At 48.5% G+C, this 20,518-nt stretch overlaps 1 protein-coding gene and 2 pseudogenes across 1 annotated transcript; 1 reads left to right on the top strand and 2 right to left on the bottom strand.

Moving 5' to 3' along the window:
- Positions 1-4,345: 4,345 nt before the first annotated feature.
- On the bottom strand, positions 4,346-9,253 carry LOC146204994 (forkhead box protein O1-like; annotated as a pseudogene).
- Positions 9,254-10,036: 783 nt separating this feature from the next.
- On the top strand, positions 10,037-11,446 carry LOC146204993 (cytoskeleton-associated protein 5-A-like). Its single transcript, XM_084605787.1, has one exon. It carries the CDS (start codon positions 10,037-10,039, stop codon positions 11,444-11,446), a length of 1,410 nt encoding a protein of 469 aa, XP_084461913.1.
- Positions 11,447-18,565: 7,119 nt separating this feature from the next.
- LOC146204992 (forkhead box protein O-like) lies at positions 18,566-20,034 on the bottom strand (annotated as a pseudogene).
- Positions 20,035-20,518: the final 484 nt, after the last annotated feature.

Genomic DNA, 20,518 nt, shown 5'->3' with positions numbered 1-20,518 from the left:
CCCACCTTCAGGAAGTGGACACCTATTCAATTTTGTCTGAACCAGCTATACAGTTGCCCTGTAAGAGACTAGTAAAGGGTACCAGCTCGCCAAGACATCACGTACACACTCTTCCGCCTGGTGCATATTAACTGGCCATCCTAGTTTCTCAGCTGACGTCACAGGAGATACCCATGGTGCTCGATGGCCTGTCAGTCAACGAGGGGGGGGGGGTTCAGTGCTCCTGCGCTCTGCCGACCGGCTAGTGAACATGCTGGGTCTGCAGTACCACCTACTGTGCGACTAGGTCGTCACCGACGACCTGGTTGCCAATGCAGACGTGGTCAATGTCTACCTGCAAACTGCCGCATTACTTCTGAATGTGTTTGATGGCCATCTCTTGGGGCGACGGATGAGTAGTGGCATCCTAAAGGAAAATGTCTTTCAGTTTCTAATGGTGCCCCAAGACAAGCACATGCTAGAGCCTCGCCAGGACTTCAAATACAGTGCTCCAACAATGATACCGTTATAGTTTATTATTAGTTTGCTTCATTATTGTGTAAAATGAATTACTTCGGCTATTTGTAGCATTCTTTCAGACACAGTATGTCTCGAATGACATTGCAAAGGGCAGATGCTCTCTCGGCGCTTCTTTCGAGCCAATGTCTTGAGTTTTTGTTTACCTTGCATATGTACAAGAAGTGCGCTTTGCAGTGGAATCGGTATTGCGGTATTAGTTCAAATTTGATGGCTGATTATTAGCGAATTTAGTTACTAATTGGCCTTTTGCTATTGTTGTGCCGAACATTATTTTGCTGTGTCCCGTTTTGAGGGCTAGGTTCCATACACTACAGTCCTTAATGAGCCATATTAGTCGCGTCTTGCGACAGCGAACTGTGACGATTTTGGACCGCGATCAAGGCTCCGAGTCCACAAGACGGGTTGAACGAAAGTTGAATTTATGCACTATTTACAGTCATGGTACAATTCACAACCATAAAAGCAAGGAGGCCGAAAGCTACTGGCTTCAAGCGACTGTATTCGCACAGCGACGGTCAGGAAGACTCCGCACGTCCGCTCCAGACGAGCTGCACAGCACGCGACGACGCTGGCGACGCTGGCGACGGGAGATATCCATGGTGGTCAATGGTCTTGCTCAGTTGGATGGCCTGTCGGTCAACGAGGGGGTTCGGTGCTCCTGGGCTCTGCCGACCAGCTAGTGAACATGCTGGGTCTGCAGTGCCAGGTATTGTGCGACAAGGTCCTCACTGACGACTGCGTTGCTAATGCAGACGTGGTCAATGTTTACCTGCAAACGGCCGCTTTACTTCTGAATGTGTTTGATGGCCTCCCTTGGGGTGACTTATGAGCAGCGGTATCCTGAAAGAACTGCTGCCTCAGTTGCTGATGGTGCCCCTAGACAAGGACATCATCAGCCCCGCCAGGGACTTTAGATGGAGTGCTCCAACAACGACATCGTTATAGTGTAATAATAATTTGCTTCATTATTACGTGAAGTAAACAATTTCCGCTATTTGCAGCATTCTTTCAGACACAGTTGGTCTCGAATGACAGGGCAAAGAGCAGATGCTCTCGGCCTGATGAGAGCCCTGTCACCCATACATAGGTCTGCAATTAGAAGTGATGAATTAAATTTTTGTACAAGTGCTTTTTAAAACAGTCACAGCACAATTACACATGTTTTCTCACATGTATACGTTTTGGCATGTAAGAAGGCGGAATATACTTATGTCATTGAATGCGATAGCATGTTTAGTTTTGGAAGACGTTTTAATGCACCCAGGCGATCTAAATTGCTGCATGATATCTAGGAGAGATGGTTTTGTGTTCAGAAAGTTAGAGATTAAGAACATCAGTATTTGGGTATCATAAGTTCTTACAGCAGGCAGTTGGAACAAGCTATGTATCATGTCGTACCGTGTAATACTAAGCAAGCGCAAGCCGGATATTCTAGATGGATCGAGCATAGTTTGGTTTCTGAAATATGTGGCAAATTTCAGCTCGCATAACTGATTAACGTTAAGCATGTTGTACCTCATAAACACCGGGGCCGTGTGTAGCAGCCGCTCTTCAATGCAAGTTTTCAATGCAGCGCATGACTCGCTTCAGGACAACCAGTCTGTCAATGTTAGTCTTAGCGGTAGAACCCTGAATCAGTAAGCAGTAGTTAAGGTGAGGCTGGATAAGAGTCCTACTTACGCTTTAGCCAGATAGGCATTAAATTCCTGATTTTGTGCAGCATGCCTACGGATTTAGATTCACTCGCTTCTATTCTGTTTATGTGAGGCATCTAGCCGAAATGCTTATCCAAGTGAACGCTTGAGAACTCAAATGTGAATACCCTGTCTATTACTGGTTCATTAAATTTAATGTTTAATGCGTCATCAGGTTTATTTCTAGCCTTAAATATGACGTATTTCGTTGTATCAACGTTTAGTGTTAGTTTGCTCTCAGCCATAAAAATAAATATGCACATCATCCGCTAAGGAAACTCCACCAGGCTACTAGGAACATTAATAACACACCTGCATGACTGCCAGGGCAACATGAGTACCCAGACGTCCGAAAAGTATATCCATATTCTCGTCAAGTGCCTGTGGAAGGGGCTGTTCTCGCTTCAGAGATGCGTAGATGAGCTCAGCATGGACACGGTCCTCGTTGATGTGCATTTGTTGCTGAGGATGTAACCGGATTCCTAATGAGAGGGGAGGAATTCGAAAACACCCCTGCGCACAGTGCGCACCATCGTCTTGAAGTTGGCGGCCTTAAGTGTCACAAGTTGCTGAGGAACGCTGAAATAGTGCCTGGACAAGCTGAGTCGTCCCCATGAAAACGATAATTGAGATGCCAAAAATGCACGCGCAAAAGTTCTGACATCTCTGCCTATAAGGGCACATTTGGTGACCTTCTAAATAAGAGCAATGTCAAGCCCGAGCATAAGACAACCCAGCAATTGCTCAAGAACATTGCGCATAAGCAGAATACCGAGGACAACTTTGACGAGAACATTCAGGTGCACCACCAGCTATGCAAACAAAACCCAAGCGTGACGGTGGACCCACATTTAAGGAACACTCCGAACCACCTTCGCGAGTCGATCAGGACCTGACTGAATATGATGGAAAGGCAGCAGGCTCCAGGCTCCAATGTAGCCCTCGTTCTTCCCCAGCTCATGAACATGTCCAGCTGCCACAGCTCCTCCAGTGGAAGCCAGAGTAAAGGCGACTCGCTGAAACTGCCAAAGGACAACATCCACTAGAGTCAGGCAGAGTGGGCAGCCCACCTTAACGCTTGGAGCAGAGCAGAATAAAGTGCACGACAAAATTCACTACTACCTTCTGTGCACAAGCAGAACAGCCCAAATCTGTTTAATGAGCCCATCCACGTTCTTGACGCAAAGTACGCACAGATGGTGAAACTGTCTGAAGATCTGATAAAAAAAAAGACGATAGCTGATTGCTGAGCTTAGAGGTCAGATTCGTAGCCACGATGATACCAGCTGATGTGAAATCCGGAATCATGAGTGCTTGTTCCACAAAGACAAGCTGTCGTCTGCGGCAGCTTATGCGACAAAATCAGGATTTGTGTAAATAATAATGGGATCATAATTGGCTATGCATTCCAGGTGAATTACATTAGTTTTTAGCTTTAACGTGATAGCGTCACAAGTCTCCTCCATCGAATATATGCCGTCGGCGCCGGCGTTGGATTTTAGAGCGATAAATCGCGAATGTGGCAGTGTCAGGAGGCTGCTTGACCATGCAATGACTAGACATACTCGTGCTTGACGATGCGTTAGGCAGAAGCTGCCAACGGGGGTCTTTCTTTCTTATTAGAGTGATATATGATGGTTTGTGAAGTTTTACGTCCCAACGCGACACAGATTCTGAGAGATGGAAGTAATATCAGAAATAACCTGCCAGTACCCTTGTAGTCACGTACGCCTAGGCCATGATGACCCGGGGTGCGCTCGGAAAGCACGGGCCTCACAACCCACCACAAACGGGCCAAATGAGGCAGTGAAGAGTAGGGCATAACCTCGGGTCGACGCTTGGCCAGCATCACGACGCTTTAACCCGTCGTTTGCCGGCTCCATAATAAAGTTATACATACATACATACATACATACATACATACATACATACATACATACATACATACATACATACATACATACATACATACATACATACATACATACATACATACATACATACATACATACATACATACATACATACATACATACATACATACATACATACATACATACATACATACATACGTACATATGTACATACATACATACATACATATGCATTAACGTGCTTACTTGGCTCGGGGCCTAGATTGCCACTGGGTCCTGGTTGAAGTCCAAGTTGTGTGGAAGGTGGCCCTTGAAATTTAGCAGACTACCCATTACCTGCGACGCGGAAGGCCCCAGCTGTGTTGGTGGCGCAGTGTCATGCTGGTCGCCCAGGGTCATGGACTGGGTGAGCATGTAGGCCAGCGGGCAGGCGCCGTAGTGGTCTACCGATGGCATCAGGCGGCCAGCCAGATGGTGAGACGGACAGCTGTTGCAACTGGCTGCAGGGCTGCAGCTCGATCCAATCAGCTGGAGACCCAGAAAACAAGTTCATGCAACGTCCCTTCCGATGAGGGCGGACTCGAGGGTGGACGCAGGGCTTCAAGCTTTTTCTTACTGCGCCCCGCTTCTTTTCATACCGAGGTGTTTCTATCGACGGAGCCTGGCGCCGCACCACGTGCCTGGGCTTGGCGTCCGCATTCAGAATCCACAAGGAGTTTTTGCCTTCGCCTAAGATCTGGACTGGCATTAATCGGTTGTTCAGCGACAGATTGCGCCGGATCGAGGTTTTGCAGAGCTGTCGCGGTCGCCCTTGTTATTGATATAGGGCGCATTCTGCTCCATTTAGTCGTATATCGGGACAGCGTGAGGCGTTACTCGGGTGCACTTTTGATGGCATGCGTAATTAGATCCGCGTACGTTGCCCCAGGTGATGGGACGGTATGAAGTCTTTTTCCAGGTCTCCGGTGGACCCGCCTTCGGATTGCCATAATTGCTGGGACCCCGGAACGAGCAAGTGTTGGAGAGGGCACTCGTCTCCGGCTCGAAGCATGACCCGCCACGAGCTAATCAGTCCATGGCGCGTGACAGCGATCGCGTCTACCGTGATCGGAGATGATCCGCTCCGTAATCGATGGAGCACTTCGGCTACCCGAAGGAAGCCGTCCAAACGCGCACTATTCCTTTTCCCAATCATTTCACTCCAGAAAAGCCGAGCACCAAAAGGGGGATATCTTGTCTCCACTGGAAACGTGGTGAGTACCCGGTGGCATAAGGGATCGAATCTGGCACCTCCCGAATGCGAGGCGGATGCTCTACACCAAGCACACCGCATCGACAAGTCAGACTGGAGAACACGAGTATTGGTCATATGGACTGGATGCATCGTCACATGGTGGGCCGAAATTGACGCGCTCCAGTTACAAGGCAGGTCTGAAGAGAACACGCAATCTAACGAGTTTGCGGTCAACAAAAATTGGAAGGTTTCAACGTTGCTGAACCAAATATGAAGCGAAAACATTATTGTGGTGTTCTCCTCTAATTTGATGGCACATACCCACACAGAGGGATCGGCCGGGAATTGGGGTGCAGAGATATTAGATTTTGAGATGCATAATTACATCGCAAAAAAAAAAGAGAAATGATTGCTAGAGAATAAAGAAGGAAAGTAAAATATGAAAAACCAAAATATAAAGGGTAATTATTAGCGATCGCAGTAGGAAAACAGTGAGATTTGTATATTCAGATTAAAAAATTCAGAGCATATTAGCAAGGCAGACGTTTTGAATGTATTAAAAAGTTTTTAATGGCGGTAAAAACAGACAGAATACCCAAGCATGGTGGCACCGAACGATAATAAAATCTGGCTGCTCAAATTTAAACCCTGCTGTTGCAACGGCTTCTCCAAATACCGTTTTCTAATCAATGTAAAACGGTGGCGAAATTGCAAGATATGGTCCAATGTTTCCGGTTCCCCGCAGAATGCGCAGACGGTAGTAAGCGCTAAGCCAGACTTGTGCATATTGAAATTTAGCGGCGGAATACAGCAGCGCAGCCTGCCTAGAGAGACTTCAGTCTGCCTTGATTGACATACTTTCCTACTCCATGAATACTTGAGATGCAGGTAGTCGTCCGATGATAACATAGATCCAGACTGCGGGCTTAATAAGGAGCTCCTACGAAATCGCGCTGCTGTTATGTACGCTGTTGCCAGGAAAATAGGTAACACGGGGCCATTGGTACTCTTTAGCTAGTCTATCAGCAACCTCATTGACTGTCACATTACTTTGGCGTAGTACACACACTATATGTATGAGGCTCAAAGGTGAGGGGAGCAATTTAAGAAAGGTGTTTAATATTGGCGAATCCATATTCATAGAAAGCGATAAGCACAAGGAATAGGAGTCTGTAATTACAGCCGCTTTTGAGCATGGTAGGTCTAATTTGCGCAGAGCAAGCACCACCGCCAGCAAGTCCGCCTGGAAAGTGGTGATAAAATTCGGATGATGAACACAAAAATCCCAGTCTAGAAGCGGGCAATATGTTCCAACACCGGCCTTATTATGAAATTGAGAGGCATCAGAGGTTATCATTATGCTAATGTGAAGACTTTGCAAATGAACTTCTAATAATGCATTTAAAATTCTAGGTGATAAGTGTTTTGCGTTATTTGCGAAAATGTCATCGCAGACAACCTGAGCCGAAGGTCCACGTGCTTACTTATTCTGCAAGCATCTTAGAAAGGACGATGTTCAAAAGTTGTAACAGGTTTTGCAATTATCTGCGGGGTATGAAACCGAGGCCAGTTTACCCCAAAAAAGAAGGCTGGCTCGCAACAAAAAGTTGACAGGAAGTGATGGAATTCAGATTTATATATTTTTAGATACGTCTGGACAGTCAAGAATTGTTTTAACAGTGGTATTCGGGCTTCAAGGTATAGTACATTGTTAGGCAGAAATTTGGGGAACCTAAGGTATAATATAAGCGCTTCCCGCTCTAAAAGAACTAGCGGACGAATTTTGTTAGCAGGTGAATTAGAAAACAATACGGATCCAAATTCTATAATTAGTCGGTCATAGACAACATAAATCATTAAAAGAGCGTGTCGCCGCATTCCAGATATTGCATGGATTGCTTAGCCTGCGCAACATACCCACAGCACGAGCCCCCTTCGCTGCAACATGTTGAATGTGATCCTTCCGTGTCAGATGGTCATCGTAAATGACCTCTAGATGCTTCAAAGTCTCATCTTGATGAATCATTTTCCGCTCAAATGTTAGAGAAAGATTTACCAGATCCTTAAATTGGAAAACAAGGACAGCGCACTTTTTTACGTTTAATGCAAATCTTAAGTGACATAACCAGTTCTGAAGGGAGCTCAGATACTATTGCAGGCGCCCATTGAGGGTTTGAGTGTCAGGTGCAGCCATGAAGAACACGATGTCATCCGCATAGACGTACGTGCGAACTTCTTGATAAGTGGGAATCGAGCTCAATAAATTGTTAAAGAGCACGGGCGAGACAACTTCCCCTTGAGGAACACTTCTAGTTTGTTGATATCTGTCAGCGTTCTTCTCCTTTTCTTTCTTCTTCTGCTTCACCTTCTATTTATCCTTCTTCTTCTTCTTCTTTTACTCCTTCGTCTTCTACTTCGCAATTAGACGCGGCTCTCGCGCATGCGCATAAAGGGCGGGGTTAACTAACGCGAGATTATAGCTTTGACCCGCGTAGTGTAGGTTTACGCTTCAAAACATGTCCGCAAGACGCACGAAAACCGCGGCCATCAGTATTCCTCTACTAATTCCCAGTACTCGATTTCAGTGTTTCTCCTTAGATCGCAGATTACGCTCCACTATTTACTCCCTAATTGCCTGTAATGCGGACGTAAATTCAGAGGAATCAGTGGAGTGGGGGGTTGGAGACGCCATACCAAAATGTAAAAGGTGTCTGAGACCCAACCGCTGTCGAATGTTGTATAAGGATTGCATGAATACAAAGCAGGCTGCAATTTTTTTCTTGTCAGCGGTTGCCAGAACGTTCCTTCTTTTGTTGTTCCGGCAATTGCTCAATAAATTTTAATAACAAAACCATCAACATATTTTCTAGAACCTGAGGAGTAGAACAATGCTTTCTCCCCTTAAACTCGTATAAAACAATGCGCGACGTAGGCATCTAGCCGCTTTCTCTCTCCATTTTTATTCCCCTTCCCACTTATGATCGAACAACTAGAGATCCCACTCGTATGGAGCGAGGCTAAGCACTGCTTGCAGTGTTTGGCCCTAGTGAAAGTACGCTGTTATAGTACGCAATCATATTCTCTGGCTTCTGGTTGTCCTTATGAGCGCTCTCAAACACGCTTCTTTCGAGCTATTGCCTTGTGTTTTTCCTTCCCTTACATATGTATAAGAACTGCTTTTTTGCAGTGGGTTCGGGGGACTGCGGCATTAGTTCAAATTTAATGTCCGAGTTTTAGCGAATTCAACTACTAATGGGCCTTTTGCTAGTGTTGTACTGAACATTATTTTTCTATGTCCCGTTTTGAGGGCTAGGTTACATACACTGCAGTCCTTAATGAGCCGTATGAGTCGAGCCTTGCGACAGCGGACTGTGACGATTTTGGACCGTATCTGGGTGTCAACGTTCTGAGTCCGCAAGACGAGTTGAACGAAAGGGGAACTTATACACTATTTACAGTCATGTTACAAGTCACAACAATAAATGCACGGAGGTCGAAAGCTACTGGCTTCATACGACTGTATTCGCACAGCGACGCTCAGGAAGACTTCGCACGTCCGCTTTCGACGAGCTGCACTGCACGCGACAACGCTCACGACGGTTGCGGTCGACACACAACCGCGTCTTCTGTTAGAGGCGGTTAAACCCGTTGGTATTAGAACTAACTGTTCACCCAGGAGGCAAGAACTTCCAAAGCGAGCGCGCTGAGCTCCCGCAGCGAAATGAGGGGGGAGGGTGAGAAGGGTCCAGCACAAACGCCGCATTGTCTGAAGCATGTTGCATCATGCCGTTGAGGGTTCTCCTTAGTGCGCTAAAACCATGCGGCACAGCTCCTTGGTTTGTAAAGGGAATCAGGCGCTCGCCAGCATCCGCTCGGCTGTAGTCGTCCTCGGGTGCAGGAGCCGTGGCATCAGCGACTAGAAGCCCGATCATAGCAGGACTTGATCATTTAAACTTTTATTGGAATGTGCGGTATTGCAGCTCGAGGACATGCGGGACCTTCGTGACGCTCTTACATTGCAGATTTCCTTGCCTCAGTCTTTGTCATTGTGGATTCACGTTGTCCAGTCCATGTGCGTCATTCGATGACTTGGAAACTACTATCGTTTCCTGTCCAAGGTATGGTCTTAAAAAAAAGGAATATTTTGAAAATTCCTTTTGGTCGCTCCGGATAGCCGTTTGCATTTCCTGTTGTCCTTTCTGTTTGTACAACTGTCAAAAGTTATTAGATAAAGCAGGTGTGTGAGTTACTCCTTAGATGTAATATTGGAAGATTTGTTTGTGAGCGCTTCTCTGTTTTGATTTTAATTAAAATATTTATTTGATGTTTTTATTTTCCTTTGATTAATTGTATACCATACCCCTACCACCTCATCATTTTTTCGAATATTTTTACCTAGCCTAATTCCTAATTTCATGATATATATTAACCGTCTAAGATGGGGAAATATATTAAATTTCTTTATCTGCACTAAACCCTGGCCAATCGCCCACTGGGGATATGTTTCTTGTGTACAGAGGCGAGAAGAAAAAGTAGAAAGGCTAATCCCCCCTCGTGAGTATGTGCCATGAGCGAAGGAAGAAGTAGAAGAAGGAGAAGGCCTCCGGTGCCCAGCCATCGCTGCCACCCTGGACTTCGTTGTCTGCGTACTTACAGGTCTGCATAACTATAGCCTAGCTACAGAAGAGCGCTAGTGCCTCTGTGCGGACTTCATGATGTATATCAAGGCTATCGACGCGCTTCTCAAGTTTCTCAGCAGCCCTGGGGTTGTGGGAGCTACCAGTGCCAACGCTAATCGCGTGCTCAAATGGCTCACACTACGCTTCTCCGACACCAACCCGAGTGTGCTGCTGCGAGCACTGCAGTACTTGCAAGCACACTTCCCAGCGCAGTCCGACGCGGGCTACAGGATGCACGACCTCGATGCATCTTCTTTCTTGCTGTATTTCATCACGGCCGGCGATTCCAAGGACACCGTGCGAAAGGGAGTGCGCGACATCTTCCGGTGGATATGGAAAGTCTTCCCAAGATCCAAGGTGTTCAACTACCTCATGCAGGGTTTGTCATCCAAGAATACACGCCAGCGGGCAAATGGCTTGGACGAACTGCGCTTCCTATTCGAAGTTATGGGCCTCCCAGTCTCAGAATCCACGCCAGCGGTTCTTCTCACGGAATTGGTCAACCACATTTCAGACCGGGGCAACACAGTCAGGAATGCCGCAATGAACTGCGTCATGCAGGCCTTCATCCGCAAGGGGGAACGCGTATTCAAGTACATCGGCCAGGCCTCAGATAAGGACAAGTCTCTATTGAAGGAACGAATCAAGCGAGCGCCACGCACGTGCCCGATGCCAATGTTGCCCCCTGAAGAGTCGCCGCCGGTCCAGAATTCAACACCACCACACCCACAGTCTTCGGTGTTTTCATTGGCAACTACCGAGGAGCCTAAAGAGGAGTCACTGGAAATTTTGCACATGAGCCCTCCAAGTAGGGGGCCTTCGGGAACACGTCCACTGTCTCTGGATATGACTCTTAGCTCGGAGTTAGAGACGATGATGGAGCAAGGCACCTCCGTTTCACTCAAGGGCGCCAACCTGCAGGAAGTGGACACCTATTTGATTTTGTCTAAACCGGCTATACAGTTGCCCTGTAAGAGACTGGTAAAGGATACCAGCTTGCCATGTCATCGCGTACACACTCTTCTGCCTGATGCATATTCTCCGGCCATCCTCGTTTCTCAGCTGGCATCACAGGAGATACCCATGGTGCTCGATGGCCTGGCTCTGGTGGATGGCCTGATAATCAACGAGGGGGGCTCACTACTCCTGCGCTCTGCCGACCAGCTAGTGAAGATGCTGGGTCTGCAGTACCAGCTACTGTGCGACAAGGTCGTCACCGACGACTGGGTTGCCAATGCCGACGTGATCAATGTTTACCAGCAAACGGTGGCCTTACTTCTCAATGTGTTTGGTGGCCATTTCTCGGGGCGACGGATGAGAAGCGGCATCCTAAAGGAACTGTTGCTTCAGTTGCTAATAGTGCCCCTAGACAAGCACGTGCTAGAGCCCCGCCAGGGACTTCAAATACAGGGCTCCAACAAGGACATCGTTATAGTTTATTATTAGCTTTCTTCATTATATGTAAAGTAAAGTATTTCTGCTATTTGTAGCATTCGTTCAGACACAGTTGGTCCTCGAATGACAGGGCAAAGGGAAGATGCTCTCTGCCTGACGAGTGCCCTGTTACCCATACATAGGTAAGCAAGTGCAAGCGATGAACGAAATTGTTATACAAGTGCTAATGAAAACAGACAACATAACTGCACATGGTTTCTCACACGTATATGTTTTGGCATGTAAGAAGGCGAAAAAGTAGTGATGGCAAGTTTTGAAAGTCTTTTAAAGCACCCAGGAGATCTAAATTGCTGCATGATATCTAGGAAAGATGGGTGTGTTTTCGGTTTTGTGTGGTTTGTGGGGTTTAACGTCCCAAAACGACTCAGGCTATGAGGGACGCCGTAGTGGGAGACTCCGGAAATTTCGACCACCTGGGGTTCTTTAACGTGCACTGACATCGCACAGCACACGGGCGCCTTGCTTTTCGCCTCCATCGAAAAGCGGCCGCCGAGGTCGGGATTCGATCCCGTGTCCTTGGGAACAGTAGTCGAGCGCGGTAACCACTGCGCCACCCCGGCGCGGGTGTGTTTTCAGAAAGTTAGGGATTAAGTGCATCAGTATTTGGGTATCATAAGTTGTTACAGCAGGCAGTTGGAACAAGCTATGTATCATGTCGTACCGTGCATTACTAAGCAAGCGCTAGCCGGATATTCTAGATGGATCGAGCATAGTTTGGTTTCTGAAATATGTGACAGGTTTCAGCTCGTATATAACTGGTTAACTTTAAGTATGGTGTACCTTAGAAACACCGGGGACGGGCATAGCAGCCGCTCAGTTTTCAATGCAGTGCATGGCTCGCTTCATAAGAATAACCAGTTTGTCAATGTTTGTCTTAGCGGTAGAACTGTGGATCAGTAAGCAGTAGTTAAGGTGAGGCTGGATAAGGATATAGTCCTACTTACAATTTAGCCAGATAGGCATTCAATGCCTGATTTTGTGCAGCGTGATTACGGATCTAGATACGCTCACGTGTATCCTGCTTATGTGAGGTATCTAGCTCAAATGCTCCTCGAAGTGAGCGCTTAAGAACTCAAATGTGAATACCCTGTGTATTACTGGTTCATTATGTGGTAGACGTAGCCGGTATAACAAGCAAAACGTTTTATTCATACATCAGTTAATGGCGCCCGTTTTCGCCTGCTTGGTGCGGTCGCCCATGCCGGGGTCTCCCGGCGGTCCGCCTGGTTAGCTTGCCGCTTGGGGCGCTGTCGCCAGTGGCGCCCACAACACATCCCTTTCTTGAAAGGTTTGATCTCACAGGTCCAGGCGTTCTGGTCGCTTACAAACACGTCCACTTCTTGTGGTGCTCGTGTCCTGCAATGGTTGCAGGTGTCTTGCTGTACGTCTTGCTTGTCCTCTGTCGGTTTGTACAACGTAGGACCTTGGTTCTGATGTTGGCTGTGTTACCACGCCGTGTGATGCAGCTCCAGCGAGGATGCGCACCGCTGTGCCTTGTGGTAAGCGCTCTCGGCTCCGTACCTTGTGCCGGGTGTCGTATGATTGTTTTGCACGAGCTCTGTAGGCTTCATTATTTTGTCTGAATTCGCTGTCGTCCCACTTCGGGGCTAGCAGCTTCGAAGTGGTTGGTACTGTGGTGTTCAGACGACGATCCATTAAGAGTTCTCCTGGTGAAAACCTTTCCACGCTGGGTGGGGCCCTGTAGGCAAGCAGCGCTTCGTGTATGTTGGAAGACTTCCTCAAAAGCTGCTTTGCTGTCTGCACAGCCCTCTCAGCCATACCGTTGCTCTTCGGGTAGTAAGGGCTTGAGCTAGGTTACGTGTGAGGCTCCCCAGTGATGCACTAGTTCTTTGAACTCTGTGGACGTGAACTGCGGACCGTTGTCTGTGCGTATTGTCCGTGGAACACCGTACCGTGCAAACATTGGCTCCAAGACTAGGGCTATGTTTTTTGTAGCTGTCCTCGGCAGCTGTTCTAGCTCGAAAAATCGGGAGTAGTAGTCTACTACTACAACATACTCTTTACCCTCCAGCGTGAAGAGATCCAGGCCGACTGTGTCCCAAGGGTGTGCTGGCAATGGGGTTAGAAGCAGGGGTTCTGTTTCTGGCTTTCTGTGCTCTCTGCAAGTTGGACACTTTTCCACATAGTCTTCAATGTGCTTGCCTATGCCTGGCCACCATATGCATTCTCTTTCCCTTGCTTGGCACCTCGTTGTGCCCAAGTGGCCTGCATGGAGTTTTTCCAGAACCTCTACTCTGATGTCTGGCGGGATGATTATTCGGTCGCCTTTGAATAGCAGACCATCAACGAGCGAAATCTCACTAGCCACATTGACGTACCTTTTCAGGTCAGGTGACAGCCCATGCACAGTTGGCCATGATGTAGTGCAGAAGGTAACCACCCTGGAAAGTGTTTCGTCTGACTGGATGCTTGCCCTGATTCTGTCCAGCATTTAGTTTGAAGCAGGGAGCTGTTCAAGTGCTAATTCTTCAAACTCGCGCACTGCACTCTCGAGAGTTCTTTCTTTGTCTGCTGGTTTCCGAGATGGCTTCCGGGACAGAAGGTCAGCTGTGTACAGCTTTTTGCCGGGAGTGTGGGACATGGTGTAGTCGTACTCCAAAAGGCGCATCCTGAAACGTTGAAGGCGAGGACTCAGCTCGTCAAGTCATTTAGTCATCAGCAGCGGTATTAATGACTTGTAGTCCGTTTCCACGTGAAAGGTTGATCCCAGCAGGTATTTGCAGAAATGTTCGCAAGCCTATGTGATTGCCAGTGCCTCCTTTTCGATTTGGGCATATCTTTGTTCTGTATCCGTAAGGGAGCGTGATGCATATGCCACAGGTAGGAGCTTTTCGTGCGACTGCTGTAGAAGTACAGCCCCAAGACCGTATGAGGAAGCATTCACAGACACTGTGTGAGGCGACTGAGCATCGTAGTGAGTGAGAATCGGCGTCCTGCTTAAAGCTTGCTTGAGTTTGTCAAAACTCTGCTGCTGAGCTGGGCCTCAGTGCCAGTCGGTGTCTTGGTGGATCATGTCTCTGAAAGGCTTCGTAAAGTCTGCTAGCTTTGGAAGAAAGTTCGCTAGGTGGTTTGCAGAGCCCAACAAAGAGCTGACTTCTGACACATCACATATGGTGGGTCGAGCTGGGCTATGGCCCTGACCTTTTCCGGGTCGGCGCTGACTCCTGTTGAGTTTACGACGTGTCCTAAGAATGTTACTTCTGTTTGTCGAAAGGTGCACTTGTCGATGTTGAGGGTAACACCTGCATCTTCCAGTTTCCTCAGCACCAGCAGTATGTTGGTGTCGTATTCCTCAGTTGTCTTCCCTGAGAAAATGATGTCATCTTGTAGACAACTCACACCGTCTAGTCCTTCGAGCACACGGAGCATTTCTCGTTGGTAGAACTCTGGCGTTGTGGAGATTCCGAAGGGAAGCCTCAGGAACTGGAACCTGCCAACTGGTGTGATGAAGGTTGTATATTCGCGAGAGTCCTTGGACAGTGGCACCTGCCAGTACCCTGCTTGTGCATCTAGGCGGCTGAAAACTGTTGTACCTGCTAATTTTGCATCACTCGTCCACCGTAGGGATGAGCACACGTTCGCGTATTATTTGTTGGTTGAGTTGACCATAGTCCACGCAGATGCGCAGCTCATTGTTCTTTTTTCGTGCGACAACCATTGGAAAACACCACTCGGTTGCTCGCTCGATCTTCTGAATGACTCCCAAGTCTTCCATCCTTTCTAGTTCTTTCTTCACAAGTGGAAGCAGTGGAAGAGGCACGCGCCTAGGATAACTGACTGCGTATGGCTCAGCATCCTTTTTGACTGATGCGGTACTCAGTATTCATGACTCCAAGCCCAGAAGTTAGCTTTGGGTATGACGCCAAGAAGTTGGGGACATCAGTTGATCGTGCGAGGGTTTCGTCTAGCTCAATAGGGCGCTGTAGAATCCCAAGTGATTCTATAGCTGGTCGACCGAGCAGCGGTTCTTTTAATCCTTTGATGATGAAGACTGCTTCTTGGACTTCAGTGTTGCGCCAAGTGACTGTTGCATCGATGTAGCCAACAGTGGCTATCGCTGTCTGGCCTGGGCCTATAAACAGCTGTTGCGTTGACTTGATGGGTCCCATGACGGTTCTGTCGTGCTGGTCGTGTGCGATTGCAGTCACATCCGCGCCGGTGTCGACCTTGAAGGTAAAAGGCAAGTTGTTCACGGTAGCAGTAATTCTCCACGGCGTGTTCACTCCCACTTTGATTTCGCCTAGATATAGCTCTCTGAGATCTTTTGGTCGTTGTCGGATACTCAAGGTCTCGTCCTTCGGCTTAGACATGCAGACGCGGGCGTAGTGGCATTTTTTCCCAAACTGGTTGCTCGTCTTGTCTATCGCGGGACACATGTGTCTTCGTGTGGTCACGCACACCACCACACCACTTGCAGTGTTTGTCTCTCGTCTTGTTTGTACGTTGAGGGCGCGACTTGAAAGGCACCTTCGCTTCGTTCCGGCGAGTTTTGACATTTGTCTGTACGCGAACTTCTCCCATGTCGAGAGCTGACTGTTCGATGGAGTGAATTTCCTTGTGTTGAAGTTTCACGCTCTCTGAATTGCGGGCAGCTGTGATTGCTTTTTCGAGAGTGAGTTCTGCGTCAAGCTGCAGGCTTTCGCTGAGGTTTACGTCTCGCAAGCCGACCACGAGCCTGTCCCGAATCAGTTCGTCTTTGAGAGTTCCGTAATCGCATCTTTCGGCCATCTTGAACAGTTCAGTCGCAAATGCGTCGACGTTTTTAAGCTGCTCTTGTTTCCGGGAGTTAAATCGGGCCCTCTCATAGATGACATTCTTTCGAGGTAGGAAATGCTTTTCAAAAGCACTCACCACGGTGGAGTATGATGTCATCTGCTCGTCTGTCAGTTTCAAAGCAGCGAGCACGTCCTCCGCTTCTTCGCCCATGGCGTAGAGTAATGTGTTGATTTGCATCGTCTCATCCTGTCCTGTCAGACCGGAGATGAGTCGGTAGCGTTCCCACCTGCGGTGCCATCGTGTTAAATCTTCGGGGTTGCGGAAATCGAGCTTTGTCGGCAGTTCCACGGCGAGCGGGTTGAACGTCATTCTCGGAGTGCCGCTCGCGCGCTCTTCGTTCGCGCCGCGAGTGTCTGGCATGACGCTGCGGCCGCTTACGTTGGGCTCGCTCTCCTTCTGGGTGTCATGCTGCGTTGGTTACCCCGACGCTGCCTCCATGTGGTAGACGTGGCCGGTATAACAAGCAAAACTGTTTATTTATACATCAGGTAATGGCGCCCGTTTTCGCTCTGCTTGGCGCGGTCGCCCATGCCGGGGTCTCCCGGCGGTCCGCCTGGTTAGCTTGCCGCTTGGGGCGCTGTCGTCAGTGGCGCCCACAACACATTAAACGTAATATTAATTATTGTGTCATCAGGTTTATTTCTATGTTTAAGTATGACGTAGTCCGTTTTATCAACATTTAACATTAGTTCGCACTCAGCCATGAAAATAAATATGCGCATCATCCGCTAAGGAAACCCCACCAGGCTACTCGGAACATTAATAACACACCTGTCTGACTGCCCGCGCAACATGAATACATCCAGATTCTCGTCAAGTGCCTGTGGAAGGTGATGTTCTCGCTTCAGAGCTTCGTAGATGTGCTCATGATGGACACGTTCCTCCTTGATGAGCATTTGTTGCTGAGGATGTACCAGCGTTATTTATGCGAGGGTGGGCCTCGAACACACCCCTGTGCACAGTGCGAACCACCATCTAGAAGTTGGCTGTCTTAAGGGCCACAAACATCTGTCGAAAGCTGAAATTGTGCCTGGGCAAGTGGAGTAGTCCCCATGAAAACGATAACTGAGAGGCCAAAGATGCACGGGAAAAAGTTCTGACATCTCTGCCAATAAGGGCACATTTGGTGACTTTCTAAATAAGAGCAATGTCGAGCCCGAGCATAAGACAACCCAGCAATTTGCTCAAGAACATTGCGCATAAGCAGAATACCGAGGACAACTTTGACGAGAACATTCAGGTGCTCCACCAGCTAAGCAAGCAAAACCAAAAGCGTGACGGTGGACCCACTTTTAAGGAACACTCCGAACCACCTTCGCGAGTCGATCAGGACCCCACTGAATATGCTGGAAAGGCAGCAGGCTCCAGGTTCGAATGTAGCCTCCGTTGTACCCCAGCGCATGAACATGTCCAATTGCCACAGCTCCTCCAGTGGAAGCCAGAGTAAGGGCGACTCGCTGAAACTGCCAAAGGGCAACATCCACTAAAGTCAGGCAGAGTGGGCAGCCCACCTGAACGCAACCTTGGAGCAGACCAGAATAAAGGGTACTACGAAATTGACTAGTACCCCTCCGCGCAGAAGCAGAACAGCCCTAATCTATTTAATGAGCCCATTCATGTTCTTGAGTGAAGGTATGCACAGATGGTGCAACTGTCCGCACATCTGACCATAAAAAGACAATAGCTGATTGCTGAGCTTAGAGGTCAGATTCGAAGCCACGAAGGCTCCAGCTGATGTGAAAGCCGGGGTCATGAGTGCTTGTTCCACAAATACAAGCTGTCGTCTGCGGCAACGTATACAGCAAAATGACGATTTGTGTAAATAACAAAGGGATCAATTGGCTATGTATTCCGGGTGTATTACATTAGTTTTTAGCTTTACGTGATAGCGTCAAAAGTCTCCTTCACCGAAGATCTACTGTCGGCCCCTTCGTTGGCTTTGTGAGCGATAAATCGCAAGTGTGGGACTGTCAGGAAGCTGCTTGAAGCTGACGTGGCCATGCAGTGACTAGAAATACTGGTGCGTGATGTTGCGTGTGGCAGGAGCTGCCAACGTGGGTCTTTCTTTTATATTAGAGTGATATCTTATGGTTCGGGAATTTTTAAGTCCCAAAGCGACACTGGCTCTGAGAGACGCAAGCGATATCAGAAATAACCTACCAGTACCCTTGTACTCGCGTAACTCTAGGCCACGCTGACCCGTTTATACCTTATACGCATTGGCGAGCTTGGTGCTGACGAGGCACTGCGGCGACGTTGATATACGTGTATGATACAAAAGGGGAGCTAAGTACATGGTACTTGGCACGGGGACTAGATTGCCTCTGGGTCCTGGTCGAAGTCCAAGTCGTGTGTAAGGTGGCCCTTAAACGTTAGCAGACTACCCATTACCTGCGACGCGGAGGGCCCCAACTGTGGCGGTGGTGCAGTGTCATGCCGGTCGCTCAGGGTCATGGACTGGGTGAGCATGTAGGCCAGCAGGCAGGCGCCGTACCGGTCTACCGACGGCATCAGGCAGCCAGATGGCGAGACAGACAGCTGTTGCAACTGGCTGCAGTACTGAAGCTCGAACCAATCAGCTGGAGACCCAGGTAAAAGGTTCGTGCAACGTCCTTTCCGATGAGGATGGACTCAAGGGTGGGCGTAGGGCTTCAAGTGTTTTCTTTCTCCGGCCCCGTTTCTTATCATACCGAAGTGTTTCTATCGACATAGCCCGGCGCCTCACAGAGTTCCCGAGCTTGGCGTCCGCATTCAGAATCTACCCAGAGTTCTTGCCTTCGCTTAAGATCTGCACTGGCATGAATATACTGTTCAGCGACGTATTGTGCTGGATCGAGGTTTTCTAGCCGGCAGAGCTGTCGTGGTCGCCCTCGTTCTTGAAATAGGGCGCATTCTGCTCCATCTACTCGTAGATCTGTGACAGCATGAGGCGTTACTCCGGTGCGCTTTTGATATCATGCGTAATTAGGTCCGCGTAGTACAAGTCCTGGAGCATCAAGGGACAAGAAGTAGAAGCTGTGACAGATTTTCTCTTTTTGGGCTCCAAGATTACCCCGGAAGGAGACTGCAGCCATGAAATTAGGAGACGCCTGCCTCTGGGAGAGAGAGCCGCGGCTAGCCTTGACCGCCTTGTAAAGAGCAGAGACATTAGTCTGCCAACCAAGATCCGTATAACTCGTGCCATGGTCTTTCCAGTTGTGATGTATGGATGCGAGAGTTGGACTGCGAAGAAGGCTGACCGCCGAAGAATTGACGCGTTTGAATTGTGGCGCTGGAGGAGACTCGTGAGAGTTCCTTGGACTGCCAGAAGATCAAATCAGTCGATATTGTCGACCATAAACCCTGACTGCTCATTGAAGGGTCAAATTCTAAAGTTAAAGCCCAGCTACTTTAGTCATCTTATGAGGAGAGAGGAATCGCTGGATAAAGACGATGTTGGGAAAGGTTGAGGGTCACCGGAGAAAGGGTAGGCAGCGAACGCGATGGTTAGATGGCATCCTCGAGGCGCTGCTGATGAAGTTATGTGATGTTAGGAAGATAGTGGAAGACCGGAAAGCGTGGCGTGATATGGTCCATTGGGTCACGAAGAGTCGGAGACGACTGAACGACTGAACTGAGTAGACGTTGCCCCAGATTTTGCGACGGGATGAATTCTTTTTCAAGCTCTCCGGTGGACCCGCATTCGGATTGCCATAATTGCTGGGACCCCGGAACGAGCAAATGTTGGAGAAGGCACCCGTCTCCGGCTCGAAGCATGACCCGCCTTCAGCTAACCAGTCCATGACGCGTGAAAGCGATCGCGTCTGGCGTAATCCGAGATGATCCGCTCCGTAATCGATGGAGCACTTCGGCTACCCGAAGGAAGCCGTCTAAACGCGTGCTATTCCTTTTCACAAGCATTTCGCTCCAGAAAATCCGAGCACCAGAAGGAGGATATCTTGTTTCCACTGGAAAACTGGTGAGTACCCGGTGGCATCAGGGATCGAATCTGGCACCTCCCGAATGCGAGGCGGGAGCTCTACAGCAAGCACACCGCATCGACATTTCGGACTGGAGAACTTGAGTTTCGATAATATGGACGCGCTCCAGGCACAAGGCAGATCTTAAGAGCAACACGCAATCTAACGAGTTTGCTGTCCACAAAAATTAGAAGGCTTCAACGCTGCTGAACCGAATATGTAGCGAAAACATTATTGTTGTTGTTCTCTAATTTGATGGCAGATACCCACACAGGGGATCAGCCAGGAATTGGGGGGCAGAGATATT

The sequence above is a fragment of the Amblyomma maculatum genome, chromosome 1 (genome assembly GCF_055883805.1).
Source record: "Amblyomma maculatum isolate TAMU_Amacu chromosome 1, ASM5588380v1, whole genome shotgun sequence".
In the NCBI taxonomy this organism is placed as follows: Eukaryota; Metazoa; Arthropoda; class Arachnida; order Ixodida; family Ixodidae; genus Amblyomma; species Amblyomma maculatum.
Note: the sequence above shows the minus strand (reverse complement) of the source record. Positions and strands in the feature narration are given on the sequence as shown.

Excerpts from the sequence above, each read along its gene's own strand:
- LOC146204993 (XM_084605787.1), top strand. The coding sequence starts at position 10,037 with ATGTATATCAAGGCTATCGACGCGCTTCTCAAGTTTCTCAGCAGCCCT.